Source organism: Puma concolor, chromosome C2, assembly GCF_028749965.1.
Source record: "Puma concolor isolate L17-30 chromosome C2, mPumCon1.1.hap2, whole genome shotgun sequence".
Taxonomy (NCBI): Eukaryota; Metazoa; Chordata; class Mammalia; order Carnivora; family Felidae; genus Puma; species Puma concolor.
Window position 1 is genome coordinate 158,557,588 of NC_141675.1, and position 21,158 is coordinate 158,578,745.

Below are 21,158 nucleotides of genomic sequence, written 5' to 3' on the forward strand. Positions count from 1 at the left end.
GGGGAGGGGGAAACAGGTGATGGGGATCAAGGAGGGCACTTGAGATGAGCACCAGGTGATAAACATAAAAACTGGAAAAATCAAAAATTAAAAGAAAATAATGAAACTGCAAACTCGGGAGAGAACAGAATAACGCACATGGTTTGGTAGCTGTGAGATAAGCAGGGAATTAAGAACAGGGTCTGGAACGGACCACGGGAGTCACGCGCACTCGGCAGGGCTGGGCGCACCGGCCAGAGTCTGCAGGTGGAGCCGGCAAGGGGACGCCCCTCCGGCCAACACAGCCTCGTAGAGCGAGGAGGGTCTGGGCCACGTGCGGAGCACCTGCAGAGACCAGAATTCACACCAAAGGCACACAGGCGAAAATGGAGTGGACACACCCAACCACCGGCCTCTCAGCCAACGGAAACTCTGCATCCCAGGCTTTGCTTTCTGGACACGAGCCACCAGCCACCACCAGACACACTCAGGGTCTTGGAGATGCTGCCGCAAACACCTCGCAGGAGGTAAACCAATCAGCATCGTCAGCAGACACGCCGGCAATAACAAGGAAAAGGAAGTCCGGTCGAGACTCCGGCGACGCACAGCACCCCAGGGAGGGATATAAAAGCCCTTGGCCCGGAGCACCTCGCCCTCGCACCTGCCACACACACCCCCGTCCAGCTCAGCTCCCAGCACAAAACTCCAGCATGGCTGACCCCTGCTACTCTAGGACTTGTGTTATTGCCGCGTCCACCCTGTCCGTCTGCTCCAGTGACCTGAGCCGTGGCAGCCGCGTCTGCTCACCCAGTGCTTGCACTGGATCCTCCTGGCAGGTGGACAGTTGCCAGGAGAGCTGCTGCGAGCCCCCGAGCTGCGCCCCGGCCCCCTGCCTGACCCTCCTGTGCGGCCCCTCCTCCCCCTGCCAGGGAGACTGCTGCACCCCTGCGTGCTGCAAGCCCGTCTGCTGCACCCCTGCGTGCTGCGAGCCCGTGTGCTGCACCCCTGTGTGCTGCAAGCCCGTGTGCTGCACCCCTGTGTGCTGCACCCCTGTCTGCTGCAAGCCCGTCTGCTGCACCCCTGCATGCTGCAAGCCCGTCTGCTGCACCCCTGTGTGCTGTGAGGACTCCCCCTGCTCACGCCCCTCCTGCTGCCAGCCCAGCCCCTGCTGCAGACTCTCCTCCTGCGTGTCCCTGCTCTGCCGCCCCGTATGCAGGCCCGCCTGCTGCACCCCTGTGTGCTGCAAGCCTGTCTGCTGCACCCCTGTGTGCTGCGAGGACTCCCCCTGCACAACCTCTTCATGCTGCCAGCCCGCCTGCTGCACCTCCTCCCCCTGCCAGGAAGACTGCTGCACCCCCGTGCACTGCAAGCCCGTGTGCTGCACCCCTGTCTGCTGCAAGCCCGTCTGCTGCACCCCTGTGTGCTGCAAGCCTGTCTGCTGCACCCCTGTCTGTTGCAAGCCCGTGTGCTGCACCTCTGTCTGCTGCGAGGACTCCCCCTGCTCACCCCCCTCCTGCTGCCAGCCCAGCCCCTGCTGCAGACCCTCCTCCTGCGTGTCCCTGCTCTGCCGCCCCGTGTGCAGGCCTGCCTGCTGTGCCCCTGCCTCCTCCTGCTACCGCCCAGCCTCCTGCGTGTCCCTGCTCTGCCGCCCCGCGTGCCCCAACCCTGCCTGCTGCGGCCCCGCCTCAGGCCAGTCCTGCTGCTGATGGGCACGTCCCCCCAAGGCCAGCTGGGCTCAGGTCCCACCTGGTGACTGTGGTCCTCCCAGCCACCCCTCAGTCAGTCCTGACCTGTGTTAGGTGGCTGCCCCCACCCAGGACGGGGTCCTCCATGTGTCCACTCTCCTGACCTGACCTTGACCTCCTGCCTCCCAGGAACACTGACCCCGTGGCTTCCTGGAGCTTCTGCTCCCAGGGGGCACCTGCACCTGTTCTGGGTCACCTGTCCTTCCCTCCTCCTTTCTCTGCTCAGGTCACTTGACCTCGACTCCTAACCTGTCAGTACCTCCTTGGGTACCCCAATAAACTCACTTCGCCAGCTGATCTGCTTCCTTCCATCTGACCCTCCGGGTGCGGGGACCCCAGGGTTTTACCCAGACACGGTCTCTTCCAGCCACAAACATTTCTAGGAACGAGGGACTGAGCAGTCCCAGAGGCGGGCCTAACTCCTGTGGGCAGGGCCACGGGTGGGACTCACGCCCTGGCCCAGGAAGCTCCGTGCCTGTGGGCCCAGTGCCTAGGGCTTCCCAGGCTGGTCACCTGCACACGGGTCGTGGCCTGGCCCGTTTCCACCCACTGCCCCATCCGGGCAAACCGGGCCCAGACAAGCAGGCCTGGGGGCTCCAGGCTCACATCCTCTACGGGCCTGGGGTCGCCCTGTGGTCCTCCCGAGGGCTCTACCCATTTAGCAGAAAGGTGATGGAGCGGGGCAGACGGTGCTCCAACCTCTCATGGAAATCGACTAGGTTTGAAACAAAGTATGAGGGTGAGTGGCAGGACTCCCAGATGGTCCCGGGCCAGACTCTGGGGCCACCATCTGGTAGGTCTAGGCTCCGCCCGGGGGGCTATGAGGGACACGGAGTCATGGTGCAGGGCCCTCCCTGTGAACTGAGGACCCTGTCAGGCCACGATGTACCGAGTGCTGTAGGTGACAGTCCGCTCTGATGTCAGGGTGACATTGGCCGCACATGAGGGCACCTGCTGACAAGGGCGGGGATATGTAGTGAGGTCACCCACCACGGTGGCCGGGATCGTCCCACCCCAGCCCCTGCCCCCACCCTAGGAACACTTGTCCTGAGTGGTTTGCACACGTGACCTGTGATTCTGCGGGCTTCTCTCCAGTCTCTGGAGCCGTGCCAGCCCAGCTGGTGAAGACCCTTCCAGTATCTGTCCACACCAACCAGGGTCTTGTGCTTCTGGCTCAGGCCCCTTGCCTCCGTCCATCCAGCCGTGTAGACCCCTTGCAGGTGTGCTAATAAACTCCCATGCCCCAGTTTGCTGATCCCGTCTGGTATGCGTCTCCTGCCCGGGCCCTCTGGGCTCTCCTGTCGCTTCCGTAAGGCGCACGGTCTTGAACGCTCTGAGCCCACCTGCCATTCCGTGGATGTATTCACAAGAAGCAGTGGCCCGGCCCAGCCCTTCTCTGGGCCTCACAGCTGTAGGCACCAGGAGGCCTCGGGAGCTAATCTCACTGTGGTCGCTGCTCTCAGACCTCTTCACGCCCCTCACGATGAGGAAGCTGAGGCCACACACAGGATGACCAGCCCCGTCCAGGCGGTGCTCCGGCTGCTGCCTTTGGGGGAGAACTTCGTAGACGTGAACTTTGCCTTGCGGCAGAACTCCTTTTCTGTGACAGAAGCGTCTCTTGGCCCCAGGATGATGTTTGTCTGCACGTTTACACGTCACGGGAGACATGGGATTCTGGGTCTGAGTGACATGGCCCAAGTGGCCAAGTGGCGTGGATGGTACACACCCAAAGGGCCACCCTGCTACCGGCTGTCATAGGGCCCGCTCTCCGATCACCCGAGGGCACCTGCCAGTCTTTGCCCACGGGGCAGTTCCTGGCTGCCACGGCTGGTCCAAGCCTGGCCCACACCTGAGCAGGGGTGGCTGTCCCCACCGACCACCAGGTGGGCTCTGTCATGTGCTTTGTGCTGCAGCTGGGACAGTCCTGAGACAAAGAGTGGTCATGGTGGCTGGGAAGGTACCAGAAGGCTACAGGCTAAACAGGGTGTCGGGGGCCCCGCTGGCAGAGGGGGACTGAGAAGCATATGCCCAACAGCCCAAAACAGACCAGACTGCTCTCACACTCAGGGTCAGGGCCCTGGGTGAGGGTGCAAACGCAGCCTTGCCCTCCTCTTCCCAGCCCCGCACTGCTCCTCACAAGCCCCGTCCACCAGCCCTCGGGCCCCTGGGGCCTTGGGGAGTGCACCCTGGGCACACCATGGAAGGACCCATGTGTGCCCTTGGCAGGCCTGGGGACACCTGGGTGGGCATCTGGGGGGTTGGCACTGAAGTGAGCATACTCTGGAAGGGGGTCACTGGCTCTGGCCAGACACTGCTACTGGCCCCGGGACCCCTCACCCCGGAGGCAGGGGGTTGAGACAGCTGGAGGGGAGCTGAGCAGGGTCCCCTGGAACTGGGGCCAGGCCCGAAGGTAGTGCTGAGGGCAGTTTCTGACCCACCCCCTGAGCCGTGGCTAAGGCTCTCCACGTAGTAGGCACAGAATGCTCTAGAAGCCTGCAGCTTCTATCCAAAGCCAGAAGAGCTCTCCTACTTGGAGAACCGGTCTCCAAGCACACATATTCATAACAGCCAGAGGAGCGTCCCACAGAGAGATGCTCCCGGGACAAAGTTGGGAAAACACAGCAGAGAGGCACCCGTGTGGCTGGCTGCCATGACGCCATTTAAGGGCCGCCCAAGGAAGGGGCCTCCAGACTGGCCCCGACCTCCACGCTGACCTCCCTCCAGCCCCCAGCCCCCACGTGCCACACCAGCGGCTCCACAGGCTGCCAGCCAGCTCCCCCCAAGACCTTGGGCTGTGTCCCTGCTCGCCGCCCTCTCCCCCGGGGTCGTGGGAGCTCCTGCAGCCCAGCCGGCCACGCGCCCATGAGCTTCCCCTCAGGGTCCTGCCCATCTCACTTAAGCCGTCGCCTGTAGGACCCTACTTACTGCTGACCCCCAAGGCCACCCTCGACTCAGGAAGAAGCCACACCAGCCTTTCCCTTTCGCAGCCAGTGAATCCATCATCGTGAACTCCTTCCAGGCCTGAGCCAGCCACACCTGCAGCCCCCCCAGAAAATGCCCCCAAAGTGTCCCCAGGATGCCCTGAAAGGCAGACACCATGGACCCTCCTGGGCGTTCAGGGCCTGACAGGCGAGGAGCTGACTCCCTCAGCCCCACACAACCCCAGGGTCAGGCAGGCCATGCAACTCCCCGTCTGAAGAATAACCCCCAGCGAATCCTCACATGTCTGACACCCTCTCCCTCTGTGTCCTGTGGCTGTTCTGCTGACGAAGAGACCCACAGCTCATCTGGGAATGGGGGCTCAGGGGAGGCACGTGACCATCAGCCAGCGCCCAAGGGCCTCTGCCACTCTTCTCTGGGGCTTAGATCGCCACCTCTGGGGGACCGGGGGCTCTTGCACGTGACACTCGGCAGCCGTGTCTACCTCGGGCCATCGCTCTGCTGTCCGGCCACCATCACAGGTATGAAGATTTGCTCTTGGGGAAATCTGTGGGCACCACCTGGGCTGGGAACAAAGACACCACCACCCCCCGTGGGTAGAAGCAGCTCCGTCCCACAGGGGGTGGGCACAGGTGCGGGCTGTCCCACAGGGGAGGGGGGAGCCCACGTTCTTCTATCTTTGCCAACTTGATAGAGAATAATACCTTCTCGCTGTTCCTTTTTGCCTAGACATATAGCCTCCCAAAGTATGGATATGCCATTTTATTTATGCAGAAACAGGGGCGCCTCGGGGGCTCAGTCGGTTGGGCATCCGACTCTGGATTTCCACTCAGGTCATGATCTCAGGGCTGTGGGATCAAGCCCCACGTCAGGCTCCACACTGAGCGTGGAGACTGCTTGGGATTCTCTCTCTGCCTCTGCCCCTCTCTCCTGCTCTCTCTCTCTCTCTCTCTCTCTCTCAAAAGAGTCTGTTATTTTTGCAGAAACAGGAGAACAGGCATCTAAAGTCTCTCTCCTTTTGATTATTACAAACAGCGCACTGTGAGGTCCTCACCACTTGCCTGTGTGCACTGGCGTGCGTTTTCACACCTAAATTCCAAAGTGGCTTCCAGGTCAGAGCGTTTGCCAATTTTAAATCCTGAGAGATGTCAACAAGTGCCCTCAAAAGGACTTTTGAAAAGTGTGCCTACTGAGAGTGATGTCAGAAAAGACCGGGAATAGAGAACTCTAAGGGCCCGCTCCCTAGCCCCAGACACTGAAGAAACTGGCAAAGCTGTGGGAGTCAATTTCATCTGAATCATCTGGTTTACAACAACCAAGGGAATGCTTCATCACGACAAAAGCGACTGCAGCCTGGTGGACTTGGTCCCGGTGAGGGGCCTGGTGCTGGAGGGAGAGAGCGGGCCCATTCCCCTGTTCTACCAGAAGGGTGGTTGTCTGTGCAGTGGCCTCTGGAGGCGCCCACACCAAAGGCTTGGCTTTCTTTCTCCTAACTCGGAACTCTTTCAAGGCAGAGAAGCAGCTACACAGAGTGTCTGTCAACTTAACCCCTTGCCGCCTGGGGAAAGGGTATCAGTTGTGGCAAACAGAAGACACCCCAAAACACCGAGGACAGCAAGCCTGGGGAATGAAATTCTTGGGGGAATAGGGCTTTCAATGCTTCTACAGATGGCCGCGAGTCCAGAAGACCCCACCCATGCCCACGAGGGGCCCGTGCTCAGAAAGGACCTGAGAAGGCCCCACGCACTCACTGCTGGCTGCACATCCCGCTCTGAAAGGCAGGAAGTGGAGGTGAAGAGCTGTAAACGCCCAGCCCAGGGTTGTGGGCATGGCCCAACACACAAGCAGAGCCCAGCCACAAAGACTGGACACAAATATTGTTTGGTTCCAGGTGTTCAAGGAACTCTCTGCCAAACCACTATCTGACCACTAAGCTAATGGAACAGCGACCACACCTGACAAAGAGTATAGTTGTTACAAAATGGTTTAGAAGGTTCACTAAACAAAACACAATGACAGGTCACAACAATCAGCAACAACAAACTATAGGGAAGGAGAGAATCTGATATCTGGAATGATTACATTATAATATTGGAAATCTCTGGTTTTCAACAAAAACTATGAAGTGTGCAAAGAAGGAAGAAAGGATGGCTCATTCACAGGGGAAAAAAGCAATTAGCAGAAAATGTCCCTGAAAAAGCCCAGGGATTGAACTTTTCGGACAAAGCCTTTAAATAAACTCTTAATATACTCTAGGAGTTCAAGAAAACCATGGACAAAGAACTAAGAGAAACCAAGAGAATAATGTTCATCAAACTGAGAATGTCAATAAAGAGACAGAAGTATAAAAAGGAACCAAAAAGAAATTCTAGGGTCACTGAATGAGTCACAATAACTGAACCGATAGCTTCACCAGCAGGGCTCAGTTACACATGTGATCAGGAGAAGAAAGGATTAGTAAATATGAAGACAGTCCAGTTGAAATACTCCTGTACAAGAAGTAGATGGGGAAAAGGAATAAAGATAAATGAACAGAGACTACAAGATCTGTGGGGACACCTTCAAGTAGACCAACATACACTTGACAGGAATCTCCAAAAGAAAGAAGAGAGAGAAAGGAGCAGGAAAAATTCTGAAGAAATAATGGCCAAAACGTTCCCAAATTTATTTTTTTTTAATTTTTTTTTCAACGTTTATTTATTTTTGGGACAGAGAGAGACAGAGCATGAACGGGGGAGGGGCAGAGAGAGAGGGAGACACAGAATCGGAAACAGGCTCCAGGCTCTGAGCCATCAGCCCAGAGCCTGACGCGGGGCTCGAACTCACGGACCGCGAGATCGTGACCTGGCTGAAGTCGGACGCTTAACCGACTGCGCCACCCAGGCGCCCCAAAACGTTCCCAAATTTAAAGAAACATAGGAAGCTACACATACTGGAAGCTCAAAGGACTCCAAGTAGAATAAATTCAGAGACATCCACACCAAGATGCATTATCACCAAACTATCCAAAGGCAAAGGCAAAGAGAATCTTAAAAGCAGCAAGTGGGAATAATAGTAGCCAATTCCTCGTCAGAAATGTGAGGCGAGGCGGCAGTGGGATGATGTGTTTAAAGTCCCGAAAAGACCACCAACCAAGAAGTCCATGTTAGACATACGCTTTCCAAATGAAGGACAGATTAAGACACTTCCAGGTAAATGAAAGTTAAAAGAGCTCATTATTAGTGGATATATCTGCCCCACAAGAAATGACCGTTTGGGCAGAAATAAAAGGGCACTAAACTTGGAGACATAGTTAGGGATGAAGAACTCTAGCAAGGGTGTCGGACTGGGTAGTGTGTGTGTTTATAAGGGTTTGTGTGTTGCATCTAATTCCTTGGTGTCCAGTGGTTCACAATACTCTTCTATCTTTTTGTAAGGTCAGCAGTGATGTCCCCATTTTTCTTTAATCTGAGTCTTCTCTCTTTTTTTATTAGTCTAACTAAAGGTTTGTTCATTCTGTTGCTCTTTTCAAAGAACCGACTTTTGGGTTCATGGATTCTTTCTGTGGTTTTCCTACCCCTCTCTTTCATTAATCTGTGCTTTTGTTTCCTTCCTCTGCCAGCTTTGGGTTTAGTCTGCTCTTCTTTTTCTAGTTCCTTAAGATGTAAAGTCAGGTTATGGATTTAAATGCTTCTTCTTTTTAAATTAAGTGTTGATGGCTATGAATCTGCCTCTGAGCACTGTTTTTGCTGCATCCTGTAAGTACCGGTTCATTGTGTTTTCATCCCAAGGTACTTTCTAACTTCTCCTGTGATTTCTTCTTTGACCCATTAATTGTTTCACTGTGTGTTGTTTAATTTCCATATATTTGTGAATTTTCCTATCTTTCTTCTGTTATTGGTTTCTTTCCACTGTGGTCAGAGAAGATGCTTTGTATGATTTCAGTCTTTTAAAATTTACTAAGATTTTTTCTGTGTCCTAACATATGGTCTAATCTGGAAAATGTTCCATGGGCACTTGAGAAGAACACGCATTCTGCTGTTGTTGAGTTAAATGTCTTGTATATGCCATGGATTTAGTTGGTTTATAGCCTTTGTTTCATTATTGATCTTTGATCTAGTTGTTCTATTATGTCATTTTTTTATTAGTGGATATGACTTATTGAAGTCTCCAACTATTGTTGTAGACCTGAAACTATTTCTTCAATTCTGTAATTTTTGCTTCGTATATTTTAGGGGCCTGCTACCGGGTGAATATGTGTTTATAATTGTCATATTTTCTTGATATATTGACACTTTTATCAATATTTTTTAATGCTTTATTTATTTTTGAGAAACAGAGAGTATAAGCTGGGGAGGGGCAGAGAGAGAGGGAGACACAAAATCTGAAGCAGGATCCAGGCTCCAAGCTGCCAGCACAGAGCCCAATGTGGGGCTTGAACCCATGAACTGAGAGATCACGACCAGAGCTGAAGTTGGATGCTTAACCGACTGAGCCACCCAGGTGCCCCTATCAATATTTGATGTCCTTTTGTCTCTTACAACAATATTTGACTGAAAGTATATTTTGTCTTATTTTATTATAGCCATCCAGCTCTCTTTTGGTTACTATTTGCATGAAATATCTTTTTCCATCCTTTCTTTTCAATGTATTTGTATCTTTGAATCTCAAGTGAGTGAACTGACTTAAGAAGAAATAGACAAACTGGAACAGACATAAAACAAGTAACAAGATAACACTGTCATTGAAAACCTCCCCTACAAGTAAAGCCCAGGACCAGATGATTTCGTGATGAGTTGTGCTAAACAGTTATAAAACAATTAACACTAAACTTTCTCAAATTCCTCCAAAAAACAGAAAATGAGGGAACACTTTCTAAATCATTCTGTGAGGTCCTGATATCAAAGCCAGACAAAGACAACAAAATAAACCTACAGATGAATAATCTTTACAGATAAAGATTTTAAAAACTTCCACAAAATACAATCAAACAAAATCTGGCAGCATTTTAAGAGAATCATACACCATAACCAAGTGGGTTTATCCCAGGAATGCAAGAGTGATGCAACGCATGAAAACCAGAGTAATGCACGACATTAGCAAAATGACATTAGTCGATCATCTCAACTGATACAGAAAAAGCATTTGACAAAAGGCAACACCCTCTCATAATAAAACCCTCAACAGACTGTGAGAAAATAACTTCCTCAAAATAATAAGAGGGCAGATGAAAAACGCACAGCAAACATCAGCCACCATGGCAAAAGACTGAAAGCCTTCCCCTAAGCCAGGAGCAGGCAAGGAGGCCCACTTTCACCACTTCTATTCAATACTACTGGAAGTTCTAGCCAGAACAATTCAGTAAGAAAACAAGATAAAATATATCCGAATTAGAAAGGAGAAATAAAACTTACCACAAAGCTATGGTAATCAAAACAGTGGTACTGGCATAATGATTTACATATATAGGTTAAGGGAATAAAATTGAAAGTCTAGAAATAAATGGATTTCTATGGTCAATTTATTTTCAACAAGGGTATCAGTATCATTTAGCAGGGAAAGAATAGTCTCTTCAAATGGTGCTGGGACAACTGGACATCCACATGCAAAAGAATAAAGTTGAACCCTACCTCACACCATATATAAAAAGTAACTCAAGCATCAAAGACCTAAATATAAGAGCTGACATCATGAAACTCTTGGAAGGAAACACAGGGGTAAATCTGCATGACCTTAGATTTGGCAATGGTTTTTCGGGTTATGACACCAAACAAATGAACACATAGATAGATTGGATTTCATCAAAAGTTAAAGTTTTGTACTTTGAAGGACACTATCAAGAGAGTGAAAGGCAGCCCACAGAATGAGAGAAAATATTTGCAAATCATAATTGTGATAAGGGTTTAATATCCAGAATACATAACAAACTCCTATAACTCTACAATAAAACGATAGATAACCCAATTAAAAATGGGCAAAGCACTAGACATTTCTCCACAGAAAATATTCAAATGGCCAACAAGCACTCAAAAGGAAGCCCCGTGTCATTGGTCATCGGAAATGCGCGCCCAAACCATAAGAAGATGCCACTTCACACACACTAGGATGGCTCCAATGTTTTTCATGCCGAACACAATGGAACCGGTGTTGGGGAGCCCACGGAGGAACTGGGGCCTCGCACCTCACTGCTGGGAATGTAAAATGGCGCGGCTGCAGTGGAAAGTGGTCTGGCGGTTCGTTGAAAGGTAGACACAGAGTGACCATCTGCCCCAGCAATCCCTCTGCTAGGTATATACGCCCAAGAGAACCGAAAAGAGCTATTCCAACAAAAACTTGCACAAAAATGTCCACAGCATCACTTTTCACAACAGCCAAGAGGTGGAAACAACCAAATGTCCACTGACTGGCGAACGGGTAAGTACAATGTGGTCTCCCCGTTTGGTGGAATACTACTCAGCCATGAACAGGAGCGGAGCACGGACACCTGCTACAACGCGGACGAACCTGGAGAACATGATTTTCAGTGAAAGTAGCCAGACACAAGAGGCCACGTGCTGCAGGATTCCTTGTTTGTGGAATGTGTGGAACGGGCAAACCCATAGAGACAAGCGCAGGTTAGTGACTGACGGGGGCTGGGAGGGGGGCTCCGAGATAGTGCAGGATTTCCTTCTGGATTGATGAGAATGTTCTGGAAGTAGAGGGTGGTCGGGGTTGCACAACATTGTGACTCCTGTAAATGCCACTGACTTGTGCACTTTAAAATGGATACGATCTGGGGCGCCTAGGTGGCTCAGTCGGTTAAGCGGCCGACTTCGGCTCAGGTCGTGATCCCGCGGTCCGTGAGTTCTAGCCCCGTGTCGGGCTCTGTGCTGACAGCTCAGAGCCTGGAGCCTGTTTCGGATTCTGTGTCTCCCTCTCTCTGACCCTCTCCCATTCATGCTCTGTCTCTCTCTGTCTCAAAAATAAAATAAAAAACATTAAAAAAATTTTAAAAAAATAATAAAATGGATATGATCATAAGTTTTATATATTATGGGTTCTGTTTGTAAAAATCATGCCTGCTAGGGGCTTCTGGGAGTGAGCCCCCACACTCAGCAGCACTGGAAGTGATCAACGTCGTAAATCTTGTTGAGCTCACAGGTAGGACATTTTGTTTTACTTTGAGAACATTTGATTATTACTAAACTCAAGTAGTTGCCATGTGCTTAGTGGAAATTTGAATGTCTTGAACGTTGTGCGTGACTCTTTCATACCCTCTCCCGCTTTCATTGTGAGGACTTTATCAATTTCATTGACCTTCATCCATCAGGCACATTGTCAACATTTTTTATAGTTCAACATCCTTAATTTGTATTCCAAAAAGATTCCCTTTGAATTTTGAAATACAGCAATGATGGAGGGTCCTGGATGGACGGTCCCCATATCACCCTTGCTCCACACCCACTCCTCCAGATTAAATCTCACCCCACCCTCAGGCCCCAAGCGGGGACCTGCCTCTGTCAGGACCACTGACCACAGGCTCGGGGGAACGAGATTTCGGAACCAAAGGTCAGTCCCTGAATCTGCTCCTCCTAATGACCCAGGGAATGTAGGCCTCCTGGGACATTCTAGCTCCTCCTTGGGCAAGGGAGGTCCAGTCCTGTCTGAGGACATCTCCTCCTTGCTGGCCATGGCTGACATTGGGACCACAGAAGTTCATAAGCCCACTCAGAAGGATCAGTCCCACATTGCCTGTGCCCTACAACATGCACTTCTGTCCTCTTTTCTCCCAATCACAGGCCAGGCCAGCTGCTCCAGGTCAGGTCCAGGCTGGGTCCACAGGAGCACAGCACATGAGCCCAGAGCCATCACCTGGGGCCCCGGTACATGACTGGCCAGGTGGGAGCCGTGGAGTCAACCGCAGAGAGGCTATGCCTTCCCTGCAGGTGTCCCAGGGGAACCAGGCTCCTGCCAGGGACAACCAGCCCTGACGAGCGCTGTCCTAGGTTTACAAGCTGAGGCAAGATCATGACACAACAGAATAGGCCCTAATGACAGTCCTCACAGCCCAAAACACCAACAAGGAAGGAGACATGTGAGCCGTCGGCTGGGACAACATACACCTGAGAGGTATAAAAGCCAACAGACAGCCGGAGCCCCTCACACACTCACACACACACACTCACACACTCACACACACTCCCTCCTGCAGCCCCACCGCCCCCGCCATGGCCGCGTCCACCCTGTCCGTCTGCTCCAGCGACCTGAGCTATGGCAGCCGCGTCTGCCTGCCCGGGGCCTCAGACTCCTGCCCCGACTCCTCCTGGCAGGTGGACGACTGCCCAGAGAGCTGCTGCGAGCCCCCGTGCTGCGCCCCGGCCCCCTGCCTGACCCTCCTGTGCGGCCCCTCCTCCCCCTGCCAGGGAGACTGCTGCACCCCTGCGTGCTGCAAGCCCGTGTGCTGCACCCCTGTCTGCTGCAAGCCCGTCTGCTGCACCCCTGTGTGCTGCAAGCCCGTCTGCTGCACCCCTGTCTGCTGCAAGCCCGTCTGCTGCACCCCTGTGTGCTGCAAGCCCGTCTGCTGCACCCCTGAGTGCTGCAAGCCTGTGTGCTGCACCCCTGTCTGCTGCAAGCCCGTGTGCTGCACCCCTGTTTGCTGCGAGGACTCCCCCTGCTCAGCCCCCTCCTGCTGCCAGCCCAGCCCCTGCTGCAGACCCTCCTCCTGCGTGTCCCTGCTCTGCGGCCCCGTGTGCAGGCCCACCTGCTGCACCCCTGTCTGCTGCAAGCTCTTTTCCTGCACCCCTGTGTGCTGCGAGGACTCCCCCTGCACAACCTCTTCATGTTGCCAGCCGTCCTGCTGCACCTCCTCCCCCTGCCAGGAAGACTGCTGCAAGCCCGTCTGCTGCACCCCTGTCTGCTGCAAGCCTGTGTGCTGCACCACTGTCTGCTGCGAGGACTCCCCCTGCACAACCTCTTCATGCTGCCAGCCCAGCCCCTGCTGTAGACCCTCCTCCTCCGTGTCCCTGCTCTGCCGCCCCGTGTGCAGGCCCGCCTGCTGCGCCCCTGCCTCCTCCTGCCGGTCCAGCTGCTGCCGCCCTGCCTCCTGCATGTCCCTGCTCTGCCACCCCGTGTGCCCCCGCCCTGCCTGCTGTGGCCCTGCCTCGGGCCAGTCCTGCTGCTGAGCCTTCCTAGACATCACCCAGGGTCCTCTCCGGGCAGGACGCTGACCTCAAGCCAGCTGTGCCCCCTGTGGCTTGCACAAGCTCCAGGGGAAGGAGAGCCCTCCTCCTGGCCTGGCCGCTTACTCAGGGACCTGGGATGCTCACCACATCTGCCCTGACCCCAGTTGCACAAGGGTACCCAGCGGCACCAGCCCCATGAGCTCTGGGGTGTTCCTTGTCCCCCAGCAGACCTGGCCCCACCCCAGCAGTGACATCACCTCTGAGTCCTAATAAAGCCGCCTCTGACTCGTGCCGACCTCCTGTCTTTCTGTGGACACACTAGGGTCAGGGCGACGGTGGACACCTGGTGCTGGCTTCTGGGAACCCCACAGGCCAGGCCCCCGTGGGCCCTAGGGGACCCCCGGCCCCAGCACATGGCCCCCGGGTCCATCTCAGAAAAGCTGTCTCTCTAACCAAGACCGAGGTTTGTGGGACACAGTGGACGCCCACCCCCACGCCGTCAGCAGCCACGGGCGCCTGAGCCACACTCCCCCTTCCAGCTCGCTGGCTGCCCACACCCAGCAGCCTCTCCTCCGGCCTGTCCCCACCCCACACCAGGATGGAGAAGCCCCCACCGTGGCTCTCAGGCACAGCCGGCGGGGGTACGGTGCTCACCGACTGAGGACGCCAGCCCCTGTGCGGCCTCCTCCCGGTTGCCTCCTGACCATTTCCTGGATCCCGACACCTGGTCTGATGCTCCCACATCCGCTGTTCCCTAAGCCCCGGCCCCCCACACCCCCACCCCCACTGCACCGGGCCCCTGAGGCCCACGTCCCAGGTGAGTGGGAAGATGCCCACGTCTCTGGTGGTGGGGCGGCGGGGGGGAGCAGGACTCATGCATACTGCCCCCCAGGCTGCCCTTCCCGCACCCCGAGGTCTGCCCGGCCTCTCCAAATGGCCGCTTGGCTTCTGCCCGCCGCCCCTCGGGCTGGGGCTCAGGCCCCCTCCAGGGCGCCCCACGGGACACGCGCTCCGGGATCCCAAGCACATGGACCGAGCAAGTCGGCACGGAGGACAGCCGGCCAGGTGGCTAGGCATGCACAGCGGGCTGAGCTGTCCCATCTCATATGGCTGCCCCCCTGCTCCTCCCTGAGGCCGTCCCCTAGGGCAGGCACCCCCAGAGCTAGAGGCCAAGGTGACACAGGCTGGCCCACCTTCCCGGTAGCATGGCCAGTTCCCTAGGGAGGGACACAGTGAGGGCCTGAGGCAGCAGAGAGTCTGGCTTTCCTGCTCCCACATGGCCTGAGCCTCCGGGCTCTGTGTCCTCTGGCCACCGCAGGGGGAGCGGATGGCAGCAGAGGGCCCGGGGCTCCCTCCCCCTCCTCTTCTACTTGGTCCTACGCCGCTGTCACAGCCAGCGTGGCCCAGCCTGCCCTGGTCTCCCGGGAGCGCGCCAGGGGGAAGTGTCAGCCGCCCTCGGGGAGGCCCCACTGCAGTGTCCTTCTGCCCCATCTGAACCCGGGTCCCAGGCACAGGTTGGAGAAAGAAAGTTCCAAACGTGTTCCCAAGAGTCACAACGTGACCCAGCAGGCCCACCTCCCAGCGCCTTCCCTGAAGACGGAGAACAGGTGTGCCAGCAAAATCCGGACACGGTGTTCACGGCAGCCTGACGCACAGTAACCAAAAAGTGGAAACGACCCGAATGTCCACCAGCCGAAGAGGTCACACAAAATGTGGCCGGGCCACGCGACGGAGTCTCATCAGGAGGGAAGCACCATCCACCCCAGCACGGCTGGGCCTGAGTGCGAGAGCCAGACGCAAAAGGCCACATGTCGTGGGTTCCCATTCATCAGAAATGTCCAGAGTAGGACAATCCAGGGACGGAAAGCGACTGGAGGTTGCTGGGGGCTGGGGAAGGCAGAGGGTAGCGACTGGTAACCATCACAGTCCCTACATTTGAGGGGGAGGGGTGGTGAAAAGGCCCCAAAATTAAGGCGTGGAGGTGGCGGCACAAGTCTGCGAACACAATAAAACCACGGACCGTGCACCCGGAGTAGGTCAACACGGTGGCAGGTGAGCCATATATATAGAAGAAGTCTGTCAAAAACACAAAGCCTCAGGGTGCCTGGGGGCTCAGTCAGTTAAGGGTCAGACTCTTGATTGCGGCTCAGGTCACAATCCCACGGTTCGTGAGTTCGAGCCCCACGTGGAGATCTGCACTGGCAGTGCGGAGCCTGCTTGGGATTCTCTCTCTCCCTCTCTCTCTCTCTTTCTCCCCTCCTCACATGCGCTCACTCTCTCAAAGTAAATAAACAAACTTAAAACACACACGCACAAAACCTCATTCCATTTCCAGTTTGGACCGGTTTGCTGACGAACGCTGCCATTTCCCCTGCATCCAAACAAGAATCCATGAGTCCCGGGCAGGGAGAGAAAACCGAGGAGGGCCACCCAGGGACCAAACCCTTAAAAGGTCTTCTGGGAAAGTCTGAGCGGAAAGCGCAGGTTGACTCTAAACCTCGACAGGAAGTACGGCAGGTGTCAGCAGACTGTCGCGGTGGCTTTCCTCCGAGGACCTGGAGCGGCCCGAGGTGGGGGCGTCAGGGGCTGACCTGAGGACAGACTGTGTGTGACCCCTGGGCCAGGGACTCCTGGATTACAGTCCTGCATCGCGCGGCCCCGGTGCATCCAGCTGACGCAGAGCAGTGGCAGGAGAGGAACCACACGGGGCGGGGTGGCCTGGAGGCTCCCATCCCGGTTGAGGGTTGGAGAAAAACACACAGCACTCTTAGAAACTTCCGGAAGATAGGATACTCCCTTCACTCCTCAGAGCCCCAGCCGTCAGCTCTGCACGAAGAAGGATACGTTTGCTTGTGCAGAGCACATACCGCCAACGAATACCCAGCTCTCCAGAGCCTTGCGTAAACATGGGAACACCGAAGGTCTCCAAACACGTAAGGAAAGCGTAAGTGTGGAAGAGAAGCAAATCTCTGAACTAACGGTCAAGCGGACACTGAAGTAAGGGAGAGGCTACCACTTCCTAAAGTAAGAACAGGATGCTTATGAAAGACAGAAAGACAGACAGACAGACTGACAGAAGGAGGGAGGGAGGGAAGAAGGACGGAAATACTTGGGACTTCTTGGAAGCTAAAAGCATGACACTCCAAATAAATGGAGACATAAGAGTGTGTGCAGTAGAGCGTGTGGGTAAAAGCTAATTCTGGAAGGATCTGCACAGAACGCGATACTGAAGGACAGAGCGAGGAAGGTCCGAAGAGCTCAGGACACGAGGAGGGCAAACGCAGCCGGCCAGCATCCGTGGCCCCGAGCAGAGTGGAAGGGGATGGATCGAACCCCAGTCACGGAAGAAAGTCATGGCATAAAAGTTGCACAAACGCGCCTGGAGCCAGAAGACGCTGTGAGGAGCAAGATGAAACGAGGCGATGAAAGCATTACGGTAACCCGAGGTGGCAGCGGCCAGGAGGGGGACGTTTCTACAAGGTTCTAGCAAGAGAAAAGACTAGAAAATAGAGGAACCTCTGACCCTGCCCCACTCACCACAGAGGACGGCTTTTAAACAACAGGAGCCCGGAAAGTTCACTGCCCATGAACCTCCTAAACTTCTGCTCAGCGATCTCCGGCAAGACGGAAATGGCCCGGGCTCTTCACGTGTCCACAGAATGTTCACGGATACTATCCGTGCCTGGGACCCAGCGGGAATCCCGAGGCACCTGCCGTGACACCACCATCCGTCACCTCCGAAGCAGAAACTCACCCGCCTGCAGTCTGTCAAGCCTTTCCTAGGGAGGCCTGGCCTCACAGTGGTGGTAGGACAGTCCCGAAAACACGGTAGCCTAAACAAGGGCGTGTGGAACAGTATTACCGACAAAGCCTCACCTCCCCTGGTGCGTGGCTTCCGGGACAGAGGTTAAGTGTTCCCCTCAACACTCTAGAAAAAAATACTTGAAAAAACAAAATTTTTTTAAATTTATTTTTTAATGTTTATTTATTTTTGAGAGAGAGTGTGTGAGTGTGCGTGGGGGACGGAGAGAGAGGGAGACACAGAGTCTTGAGTGGGCTCCAGGCTCTGAGCTGTCAGCACAGAGCCCGTACGCGGGGCTTGAACTCACAAACAGTGAGATCAGACCTGAGCTGACACTTAACCAACTGAGCCACACAGGTGTCCCTCAAAAAACAAAGTAAGAAAGAGTAGGAGTGGCTCAGTCGGTTGAGCGTCCGACTCTTGATTTGGGCTCAGGTCATCATCCCAGGGTCGTGAGATCAAGCCCATGTCAGGCTCTGCACTGACAGCACAGAGCCCGCTTGAGGTTCTCTCTCCCTCTCTCTCTGTCCCTCCCCTGCTTGTGCCCTTGCTCTCTCTCTCTTTCTAAAGTAAACATGAAAAAAAATTTTAATAAAAGTATCAGTAAAATGTTACAAGTTCTGGCAAGTTTACTAACAATAAACTTTAAAATGGACAGAAGAATACGCTCACCGATTCAGAGATATTCGTTTCTAAGCATAAAAAAAGTAGTATATGAGTATATTTATCCTAAAATTAGAAAATGTAAATGAAGGGGCGCCTGGAGGGCTCAGTTAGTTAAGCGTCCGACTTCGGCTCAGGTCAGGATCTCATGATTCGTAAGTTGAAGCCCCACGTCGGGCTCTGTGCTGACAGCTCAGAGCCTGGAGCCGCTTCAGATTCTGTGTCTCCCTCACTCTCTGCCCCTCCTCCCCCTTCTCTCTCCCTCTCTCTCAAAAGTAAACAAACATTAAAAAAAGAAAATGTAGGGGCACCTGGGTGGCGCAGTCGGTTGAGCGTCCGACTTCAGCCAGGTCACGATCTCGCGGTCCGGGAGTTCGAGCCCCGCATCAGGCTCTGGGCTGATGGCTCAGAGCCTGGAGCCTGTTTCCGATTCTGTGTCTCCCTCTCTCTCTGCCCCTCCCCCGTTCATGCTCTGTCTCTCTCTGTCGCAAAAATAAATAAATGTTGAAAAAAAAATTAAAAAAAAAAAGAAAATGTAAATGAAATATACCAAGTTCTAGAAATTATAAGTTGCCTGTATTGACTAACAAGATGAAAACTGTAATACAACGATATCCAAAGAAGATCTTGAAAAGATATGTAAAGGTCTCATCTTCAAAAGGCATAGACTCGGTAAGGTTGCCTACCGCCAGCCTTCAACACAGAGGCCTTTCCTGTTACATTCACAACATTGCAGAGCTTAGAAAAAGCCAGAAGTCTTCTGGGTTTAGTTAACACGCCTGGTAAAACTCTGATGCCAAAGCCACTCTCTAGAGGGAGGGAGACAGAGAAACTGACTGTAACCCAGGCTCACCTAAGAATACAAAGTAAGAAATTCCAAAGTGTTAGCTCATCCAATACGGAGCTGCCCGACAAGAGTAAAAAGTCGAGTCAATGTCCGAACGCAAGTTAGAAATATGACCAATGATGCTGGAGACTGGGAGCAGAAAAGCCGTTAGAATTTCCTCCCAACAGATGAACACGTACACACACACACAATCCAACTCATTCCTTACTCAAAAGCCCAAAGCAAAACTCTTGGCAAACTGGGAAGACAAAGAAACCACGTAAGTTCAACCAAATTCCACCACAAAGCCATGAACGTCGGCCTGGCCACACGCTCCATCACGCACTCTGGTTCCCCCCTGGAGTGAGGCAGGAGGCTCTGCTGCCAGGGGCTTGGGCTGTACCAGGCATCCCAGCTGGTGCCACGACAGCAAAATAAACAGAACGCATGAGCTTGGAAAGGAAGACACAAAACGTGAATCCCTTGCCACTGACGTGGCTGTCTGCGCCACAGCCTTCCGGACTCTCGCTCACTGCTGGCACCTCCGTGCCTGCGAGCCAGGACCCAGCTCGCTGCCCTTCTGTCCCTGCTCAGATGCCCAGAGCTTTTCTTCCTGTTTTCAGCAATCATGTGATCGTTCCATCTCCCACTGACCCTGGCCCGCCGGCACCAGCCTGAAGCCCCCGACCCACAGTGGTCCATCTCAGAGAGGGGTCCGGACCTGGGTCAGGGCGCCAGCAACCCTGAGGAGGTGTGGTTGAAGCAGGGGCAGTTGAATGATGCTGTGACCGTCCAGAGAAGGGAGAAGCAGGCAGTGTATGGGCCGAGGGAAAGGGCATCACACACAGGGACGTGGGCCACAAATCAGAAGCAGAAGAGGAGGATGAGCCCCAACACCTGCTGGCACCAGGGCCTGTCCCCAAAGCCAGCGTCAGCCTCCCCCGACCCCACTGGCCTCAAGCCCGCGTTCCCTCCCCATTCCCACTCACAAAACCCCAGGCTTTGGGGGCCAGGCCTGGGGGCTTGACCAGGGGGCATGAGAGATGTATCCGGAATTGTGGGCTCTTGAACTTCCCACCCACCATTGAGTGGTTCACTTCTCCAGCATTTTTGCATCTGTGAAAGTGGGTCCCCGAGGGGCGCCTCACACAGTGGCTGACCTCGGAAGCTGCCCGCCGTGACTGTGTGTGTCTACACAGGAAAGCACCGGGACAGCCTGTAGTACCAGGTGGTTATTCATATTTCCCATAGCAACACTGCATTCTTCTGTTCAGGGGAGTGGATTAAATGCATGGTTCTCCCACAACCCCTAGAAGGCCTACAGAAAGGATATCTCAAACATTATAAGGAAAACTAAATCAAAATAGTATAAAAGCAGGAAGGAAGCTCGGGATTTTTTTTATGTTTGTAGAAAAGAGACGCAGCTGGAAACAGATTTGTATATAAATTGGAACAGGACCTCAATGCCCCAGAAGTTTTTCATTCATAAAATCAAATGAACTGACACCATTGAGCAGGCCTTGCCTGATGTCCAATGAAATAGACGTGTAAGACTCGGTGGAAAGCATGGAGACACCTGTACCATAATCAGAGTTGCGGAGAACACATCTCCTTCACATCGCAAGATGAAATCAAGCTGCTATGAACAAGAAATAATCAGGTGATGATGTTTGAAAACTGTAAGCTTGTAAATAATGCCAAATAATAGGCTAGAAATGGCTAAAGACTGAAACGTGGTCCAAAACATAAAACCAAGAGAGTCAAGAGGGCAAATGACAAACATAAGGAAAATGAGAGAAAAGTTGAGAGATAGAAAGGCTGGTTCCAGGGGTGCCTGTGTGGCTCAGTCAGTTAAGCGTCCAACTTCGGCTCAGGTCACGATCTCCTGGTTCACAAGTTTGAGCCTGTGTCAGGCTCTGCGTTGACAACTCAGAGCCTGGAGCATATTTTGGATTGTGTGTGTGTGTGTGTGTGTGTGTGTGTGTGTGTGTGTGTCTCTCTCTTTCCCTCTCCTGCTCATTTTCTGTCTCTATCTCTCTCAAAAATAAATAAACATTAAATTT

The 21,158-nt window shown here is 53.7% G+C and overlaps 3 protein-coding genes across 4 annotated transcripts in view; 2 read left to right on the plus strand and 1 right to left on the minus strand.

Annotated features, from left to right (window-relative positions):
- The window catches only part of TSPEAR (thrombospondin type laminin G domain and EAR repeats), a 159,948-nt gene that overhangs the window by 91,984 nt on the left and 46,806 nt on the right, over positions 1 to 21,158 (minus strand). The gene's annotated exons all lie outside the window — the stretch shown is intronic.
- LOC112849360 (uncharacterized) lies at positions 622 to 2,021 on the plus strand. Its single transcript, XM_086676126.1, has one exon. It carries the CDS (start codon positions 690 to 692, stop codon positions 1,683 to 1,685), a length of 996 nt encoding a protein of 331 aa, XP_086532252.1. The 5' UTR covers positions 622 to 689; the 3' UTR covers positions 1,686 to 2,021.
- Positions 12,788 to 14,094, plus strand: LOC147577665 (uncharacterized). 2 transcript variants are annotated; one of them, XM_086676129.1, is made up of 2 exons: positions 12,788 to 13,200; positions 13,384 to 14,094. In XM_086676129.1, exons 1-2 carry the CDS (start codon positions 12,851 to 12,853, stop codon positions 13,802 to 13,804), a joined length of 771 nt encoding a protein of 256 aa, XP_086532255.1. In that variant the 5' UTR covers positions 12,788 to 12,850; the 3' UTR covers positions 13,805 to 14,094. The 2 variants fall into 2 exon arrangements, with proteins under 2 accessions (XP_086532255.1, XP_086532254.1); XM_086676128.1 differs by having other exon boundaries at positions 12,788 to 14,094.

Excerpts from the sequence above, each read along its gene's own strand:
- LOC147577665 (XM_086676128.1), top strand. The coding sequence starts at position 12,851 with ATGGCCGCGTCCACCCTGTCCGTCTGCTCCAGCGACCTGAGCTATGGC.
- LOC112849360 (XM_086676126.1), top strand. The coding sequence starts at position 690 with ATGGCTGACCCCTGCTACTCTAGGACTTGTGTTATTGCCGCGTCCACC.